Here is an 8823-nt window from a genome sequence, read left to right as displayed (position 1 = left end):
GTATGTGTGTATAAAATTTGCGCTCAGTATAAATGCAGAAGAAATGGTAAGAAGTGTAAGAAGTGGAGAGGTTGTTCTTATATAATAACTTTTGCCTTGAATAGGATTAGTTTATTTCTAGTTTTTTTTGGACTGAAACAACACGTTTTACAATCGTGATGATGGAAAAACCACTTAGTAATTTCATACGTATGAACTGAATTGTACTATAATGTCTAACTAACTCAGTATTCTGATAGAATTGCAAAACTGAAGTATACAACAAGTAGAGCTACCTCAGACAAATCCACACTGATCGTTTATTTGCATTGTGTAAATAATTTTGATGTATTTTTTAACATAAACCAACTATTGCTTAAAAGTTGTTCCATATCATTCAACATAGTTTGTTGCCAGTATAGTATTTTGAGGTTTTGTTAAATAATTGAAAAATCACTGTCTTCACAACAAATGAAAAATAAAAATTAGGTGTATGGAGATTTGCATATATTAAAATGTTCAACTAACTTTCCTGTATTGCTCTTTTAAATGAGAAAAATTGCCTGCTAAATGATAAGGAAGTGATTGTTGTATGGTATGCTACTCACTTTGCAAAGAATTTAAAATAGTTAAATATTTGTTCTTGTACTAGTTGATTTTTGGTTAGTTCATGTTAACACTACAATAAACTTTCACGGACACGAACTGCAGTCTAAAAGTTGAGATTCTCCAGAGATGCTCTCTCAAAATTTGTTTGCAATGACAGTTTTGCTTGACTGACTCATTTTGATAACTGCAAAATCACAATTTTGTCAAAGACCTTCCCAACTTACTGAGCAAAAACAATTTGGAAGTAAAATTTAAAGCAAAAAAAATAAAATATTCAAATTTTAAAATTTCTTCACGATAACAACAACCTGTCGTCTACTTTGGATGCATTGATGAAAACAACCAATAAATATAAACAGCTTGAATGAAGTCTTCAGCTCACTGCTGACGGATGTTCTTCCTTTTCTTGCGTCTCTTTCGACGGAAACAGCAACATCTTGAGGACATAAAAATAAAAGATTTAAATAAATAACTCGGGACAAAAACTATAAGAATTAAGTTATCATAATTTATTTATGTTAAAGACAATTGTCTTGAAACCTAGATAACGGCAAAATTTGAAATTATCACAACTTCAACAATTACGAACGTGTACGTTTTCCAAATCGGAGCAAGTAACGAAAGTGTAGAATTAGATAATGATGTAATGAAGGAAGAGAAGAAGCAGGTGACGCTGACAAGAAAACAGAACACAATACAAAACAGAACAGCTACAGATCAGAGCATAACGAGGTAGAACAGAATACTGAAGAGAATGAGACATTGCAAAATAAAATAAAACAAAATAGAACACTGAACTGAGCAAAACAAAAGAGCACCAAACAGAGCAGAACAAACAAACAAAACATAACAGACAGTACACGAAACATACTTGACAGACTCAGCTGCTTCGACATCAGGTGTGTTATTGATGGGAATGTTTGACTGTCCACCTGTTGTTGGATCGTCTCCCTGAAGCTCACCGTTTGTTGAACTCACAACCTGCAAACAAATTTAGATATGTCTATATTATATTATATTATAAAAAAAACGTGCTAGAAAATGTATTTATTTGAAAATTTTTAACACAGTAAGAAATATGAAATTCTTCACTAAAATGTTTTCTGACCTGCACCGAGCCTCCCAAATGAGTAGCAATAGCCAGGTTTGACCCAAGCATGTCACCAGATTGTCTGTTGGTACTTGATTCCGTCCACGTTCGAAGATGGGCCAACTGAGAACAGTTTTATGAATAAGCTGTTTCAAGACATAAAAACAAAAACATGTACCCTTCACAAGAATAAAAACGCCAAATATTTAGTCATCATTGAAAAGTTTCGTCATCAAAAATGCTCTAAATATCCGACGAATGTATGGCATAGACTGAACTTGATCCATGTTTCAATGCAACTGATTAAGAAAGTGAAACTGCGAAATATGATTTCAACTAATGGGAACTAACAAATTTTTAAATATATTATCAACTTGGCTTGAATAGTTTCTTTTTCAACTGATACCATTCTCATTAGCTTCCATACATTTCATTAACTAATGAAAGCTTTTCTATATGGAAAAACTTATAAAAATCAGTGTAAAAGAGCAACAACTGAATGATACTTAGGCTGATAGATGACGACACATATAGGAACATAATAATAACCAGACCTTGCTGTGTGGGTTGGAGATGTTGTTGTTCTCATTGTTCCTCTTGTTGTTGTTCATTGGTGAGGAGGGCACGTTGTCCCCTGTGGCACTTCCCGGGTCAGCTGACGTTGGAGCATTCTAATTAGTGGTCGTGTTTGATTTATTTTGTTGTCAAATAATCAAATAAATGTCATATAATTCATTAAACATTACTTTAACAGATTGTAAAAAATGTATCGCCCTAAAATTACACTGAACAATTCAATCAATCTTCGTTTTGCGTCCAGAGACCCGGTTTCCCGAGGTAGGACGTTACACTGAACAATTATACTTAATAATTATAACCAGCTACTATGCTATGTTAAATTGTGAATCATCACATATTCCAAAAAACTCATTTCAGCCAAAAAAGAATTAATTATCTAATTGGAACCAAAACAAAATATCTTTCACTAAACAAACGGGTGTTGCACCAAATACACTTATATTTTATAAACTACTATATTATATTAGACTGATGTAAATATCTGGCACTGTCTTCTTTCAGCACTAGTGTGTGAATGAAAGAACTGAAGCACATGAAAAGGTGAATGAATATTTCAAAATAATTAGCTGGAGTACATGGTGAAAAATGGAAAGACAATGAAAGGTTGAATGAAAAACCTTTCGGCAAAAAATACTAAAGTTGTGTCAAGCAAGGTTAAATGGTCAAAAATTGTCAAAATAAAATCTATAAATGAACTGAGGTCCATACTTTACAAAAGGATTTTGTATGAAAAGGCTTTCTAAATTCATAAAAACCTGACTTAAAAAATGAACAAAACAAACAATAAATTACAATGATAAAAAATAATATATAATGAAATATTTATGCAAAAGTAATATTGAAAAAAAAAGTTTAACTATTTGTCTGGCGATCCAATCAAAATCCCAATCACAAATCCATCCATTTCTATCGACGAGATCAGAAAATAGCTTTCGGAGGTAATCATAATCTGGAGTTTCGAAGAAATCCAACCTTCTCACATAATGTAGGTACTTTGACAATTCCTCTGCAATTTAAAGTTTACGAGAAAAATTAAAACATCAAACTGCAATTTCATTTAAAAGTAACATGCCAATGAGCGTATGTATTAAATAGAATATTTTATTTAATAACTTCAATGTAGTTTGGAATCAAGAAAATAAATTTAAGACAATGAAATTCAAAAGTAAGTTTTGATCAAAATTTTTTTACAAATTTAAAAACACAAAATTTTCTTCGATAATTGGAATAAATTAATTTTTACAAACCTGGAAAATTTTCACAAAGAACTTCGATAGGTGTTGCCCTCTTTGTGTCTCCAATTTTTTGATATCTTTCTTTTAAAGTGTCAGCTTTCAGGCCCTGCCATGGTAGACTGCCCCTCAAGAAGTACATGAACATGTGGCCGAGGGCTTCCAGGTCATCTCGCCTGCTCTGCTCTGTTATGCATGCAAGTTCATTTTATTGCACCAATTGATTTTTTTCAAAATTTTTAAATAGATCAAAGTTCTGCAAGATGTCAGTCAAAAATAAATTTGTTCTCAAGAAAATCAAAAGAAGCTGGAAAAACGAAATGTTGAATTCACTTTACCAAATTGCAAATTTACACACACACACCCATACTCACCCACACACACTCATACTCACACATGCACACACACCTATACTCACTCACACACATCCATACTCACTGAAACCTGTGAAAAAGTGCAACACAAAATATGGGAAAAATGAGATAAATTGATGACAACCTTTTCCAAGATGCGTATTGATACTCATGTACCGTGCCGTCCCAGTCAGACTTTTGTGTTCTCTGTATGGGATATGCTTGTGAGTGTCTGGGTCTATGTACTCTTTGGCTAATCCAAAATCAATTATGTGGATTATGTTGCGTTTTTTTGATGTCTGCCTGCCAATTAGGAAGTTTTCAGGCTTGACATCTCTGTATATCAAGTGCTTGGAATGGACGTACTCCATGCGTGTTATCTGGTGTAAGATGTTTGAATTCATTATCTTATCCTGGATCTTCCAGGCAAAAAATATACATTAGAAATGAATTATGAATATTATACATATATAAATAAATTCAGAAGATCTTGCTTGAAAAGTTAGTTAAATTAACTGTAAATGAAATATAAAAAGTAGATACAAGTTGGATAGCTAGCATGAGGACAGTTTTGAGAGAAAATTTGCGATCACAAAGGTCGAACAGGTCCTCGAGACTTGGTCCCAGCAGTTCAAGAACCAGTGCGTTGTACTTACCACACGGACCAAAATAAAAAACTTGGGGAACACCTTCTGCAATTTGAATAGAAATACATTCTTACAATCAACGAGTTGTCTATTGATGAAAACACAAAAATTAAAAAAATTATTCTACATGATGGCAAAATAAATGAATGTGTGGAAATACTTTAAAAAATTTTTGACTTTAATTTTCGTTATAATTTTTGCACTTCCCAAGTATGTTGAGAATGCAAAAACTGCAAATTAGCTTAGTCGGAAGATAATATTTCCAGAAATAACCAAGCAATGAAAAACTATTCCACATACTAAATGAAATAAGCAACAGCATATTTGGCCCATTCAATGAATGATCATGATGCATGAATGGGTAATGATGATAACATAGATGCAGAATAGGAAAAATGTCACTGCAATATACAATCATACACACAAGCCAAATACACATTTTAAAGGTCAGTAGCTTGAACAATAAACATTCTTACACAAACATCTACATAAGTACATAAAAAAACTGATGATTATAGCACACAAATAATAAATCAATTACAATTTTTAATATAATGATACCTTATTAAATGATTTTTAATGAGTTATATCAAATAAACCTGTAAATACAAATTCAAAATACTCTAGCCTTAAAATTCAGGTTATATAAACAATACCCCTCATGAACACAGACTTCAAATTGATAAAAATAAAGTTGCCTATTTATAAGCACAATTCGAATTTAAAATAAATTAAAATATGACTTGTCTAAACTGACCAGTCTGTCCAAGTTGTTTGTAGAATCGATATTCCAGGTGGAGCTGTGGTGCGCGGGACTTCATTGGTTCCTGGCGGAAATGGTGGAAAATATTGGTTGCCATTCATTTATGAAGTTGTGCAGTCATTCTAATGTGTATATTAGTCAGTTGATGAACAATTGTCTAAATTTATTTCCTGTTGGCCTCTATGATTCTACTTGAAATATAAAAATATCCAATGTGGTAAGTATGAAAATTTTGATGCAAAAAAATTAGAAAAAAAATAGATGAAAAATCATAAATGATGGTCTTAAAAAGACAAACTGTGAAACTGTTCTTTGCAACAATAACAATGATTTAAGACTAAGTTATCTGATAATAATTAGTGTCTGCAGTACTGTATACAGATAAATGATATGATAAGAACTGATAAGAAACATTTCAAAAATGATCATCACATTACAACTAATAAGAAACAACAATAATAAGGTACACTTGCTAGCACCATAAACATTCATACATCAATTCATATTGTCAAAAAAGGCATGCAATGTTAATAAATCACAGTGGTGTACAACAATAAAACAAGTGTTATCTATCTAATGCTATAATAAGCAGCACATAATACATGTATACATATAACAACATTTCAATATAACATTATGAATGATAAATACAAATAATAACTCTTACTGAATTCTAAATAGAATTCCAAAAACTAAAGTGAAATACTCAACAGAATACAGTGTTAAGAAGATTCAAGCCATGTTGCTACTAGCAGACTTCTAATCTTTCATACAAGATAGTGAAAAGAACTAACTAAAACTTAAACCCACAGATGCTCACAGCTAAAAAGTTGTATCACATAATGTATATGACAAGTGATTAAACAAAATGAGTTAAATAAGATTTTTCATCATCTTTTGAAATTAATGTCAAAATAATGCTGAATTACAAAAAAGTTAAGATAGCATTAAAAAGATAATAAATAAAAACAAATATTTCACAGGTATTCAAAAACTTAAAAACTTCAATTTTTCAAAATTTTAATTAGACTTTAAATTTAAAAGGAGATGTCGATTCTATTCAGTATTTTTGATGGTGAACTAATAAATTAAACTGGAATAAATAATTATAATTACATTTTATTGTTTGCAACCAGAAACTCAAACTATAAAATGAAGATTTATTAATTATTAGTATTAAAAAGTTACAAATGATAAATGTAAATTAAAATTTTTAAATGATCAATAATTAGTAAAATTAATTGAATGACTCACAAGCTTTATAGCAACGTGTTCATTATTGTAAATGTTCTTCCCTATAAGTAAAGAAAATAGATTAAATTTAAAATAAATTTTAAAAGTTTTGAAATTTAAAACTTAATAAAAATTCAAACTCCTAACTAAAAGTCTTCTCGAAATCTTCTTTTCTTACAATTATTGATCATAAATGACATAAATATATAAGATATATAATTATATATAACATATTCTTGTTTATTTGTACTAACATTAAAAGATTAAACATTAAATTACAACAAATAAATAATATTACATTTAGAATTACAAAAGAATCAATAATATAATTAATATTATATAATTATAATAAAGACAAGACAGGAAAACTGAAAACAAATTTTGAAACATTTATTAAATATAAATTTATAAAAACCCCTACCTATCCTGAGTTCGCCGAAGTTACCACATCCAATTTTTTTGCCGACTCTGAAGTTGGGGCCAACCATAAGGACCCCTCCTGAGCCGGACTGACCAGGCTTGTTGGCGGCCGTGGTCAGTGATGAAGAACGATTTGTGTTAGAAGTTGCTAAGACTTTGCTCGTCATATTTCACAATTTGTATTTTATAAAAAAATTAAATAATAAATATCACAATTATGCAGTACAATCAATCAAACTGTCATGTTTCAATTTTTATAATTCTAATTTTAACCACAAACACTCAATCACGCCAAAACAATAAACATGAAAAAAAGACGAAATACGTTCAGACGCGAATTTTTAAGAGATTTAAAAAATTAAAAAAAATATTTTAGGATGCTGGCCGCAGTTTTAAAAACCCAACGCCAGGAAACATAAATTATTTCGCGATAATAAAATAATGTTAATTCAATTTTATTTTTATTATGGTTTCGCCGTACCAAAGACAAAATATACAAATAGTTTAAGGCATAAAGGCTTAAAGAACATAATCATGGAATTTTAAATGTGCTATTCAGTAATTAGTATTGCTCATAAAAAAGTGGCATGAAACTAACTAGTAAAAAGAATCTATAATTTAATTTATATATATATATATATATATATAAGTATCAACAATATATTTATATATATATATATATATATACATAATACGGACGCGAAATATGTACACTCTAAGTACTGAGTAGTTTTTTTAACGGTAATTTAATTTTATTACCCTATTTTGTTCTTCCCATTATATACATTTTAAGAAGCAAAAGCCACAATGCCATCAGACATTTTTAAAAACAATTCTCAGAATAATTTCGAAAGTATCAACAACAAAGACTTTCCGTTTGAATCCACGCATCTAATTGACATCGCATGTGGAATTTGATGTTGTTTTGAAACCGGCCAGCACAACAGCAAAACCAAGCACCTTTATCATCACGGTGTCGTGCCGCCCACACTTTCAATAAGCGATACAGTGTGTAGGAAGAAGGAATATCTCGAATATTGTGGCTTCAAGTGTATAACGATGGCTGAAATATAGAATATAATGACACAAAAGCCTCCAGGTCAATGTTCAGTTCAAGTGGTTCATATCAATTCCTAGACGTTAGTAGGCTAAAAATATCATTTTTCTTACATATTCACGATTGCCAATGTTTCTGTCGATTAATGAAATTGTTCATGTGTTCTTTTCAGTCAACCCCAATGAACTATTGCATGCTAAGTTTTTTAAACTAAAAATCATTGTTCTTGTAAATTTAAACTAGCTCTAAAGGAAAGATAAAAATAAAAATAGTTAATTATTAACATTAAATAAACGCTTTTAATCTGTTTATAGAACACCGGTAAATCAAAAATCTGATAATCCACACAAACTCCCAGACAAACCATCAGTCACATAAACACACACCCACACACATGCCCTAACACACACTCCTCTCATCTCTACACACAAAGACCCAAAAACATAAGATTACATATAACAAAAATAAAATAAGAAATAAAATTAAAACTTTCTACAAATTTATTCTTGTCTGATCCCTGTTTTTAATGATGTTGACATCTTCTATATATAACCTAAAAAACATCATATTTTTTGTTCTACGGTCCTCATCACTTTTAGCCATGATGTGGTTATGAGTTTTTTCAATCTTATCGCTTAGAATTTTAACACTGCTTTGGATGTTGTCAACGTTGTTTTTTATTTCTCTCTTCACGATGTCAGACAAGTAGTCTTCATCTCTCGTCTTTCAAACCTGTAACTAGACCCCACTGTGTTTTATACTTTTGTCATATTACATTTGATATCCTTATGTATATACATAACTAACCTTTTTCAACTCGTTGATTTTTTTTTCAAGAACTTGTAGTTTTTCTATGTCTTC

At 30.4% G+C, this 8823-nt stretch overlaps 1 protein-coding gene across 1 annotated transcript; it reads right to left on the bottom strand.

Moving 5' to 3' along the window:
- Positions 1-745: 745 nt before the first annotated feature.
- HELRODRAFT_109405 (hypothetical protein) lies at positions 746-7380 on the bottom strand. Its single transcript, XM_009013603.1, has 11 exons — positions 6907-7380; positions 6507-6547; positions 5247-5316; positions 4386-4534; positions 3988-4222; positions 3505-3675; positions 3115-3263; positions 2233-2349; positions 1697-1801; positions 1460-1569; positions 746-1024 (listed from the first exon to the last, which is right to left on the bottom strand). The coding sequence occupies exons 1-11, from the start codon at positions 7070-7072 to the stop codon at positions 967-969; spliced, it is 1371 nt and encodes a 456-aa protein (XP_009011851.1). The 5' UTR covers positions 7073-7380; the 3' UTR covers positions 746-966.
- Positions 7381-8823: the final 1443 nt, after the last annotated feature.

This window comes from Helobdella robusta (genome assembly GCF_000326865.2).
Source record: "Helobdella robusta unplaced genomic scaffold HELROscaffold_12, whole genome shotgun sequence".
Classification (NCBI taxonomy): domain Eukaryota; kingdom Metazoa; phylum Annelida; class Clitellata; order Rhynchobdellida; family Glossiphoniidae; genus Helobdella; species Helobdella robusta.
The sequence above is the reverse complement of the archived record's forward strand: the minus strand, read 5'-3'. Positions and strand labels throughout refer to the sequence as shown.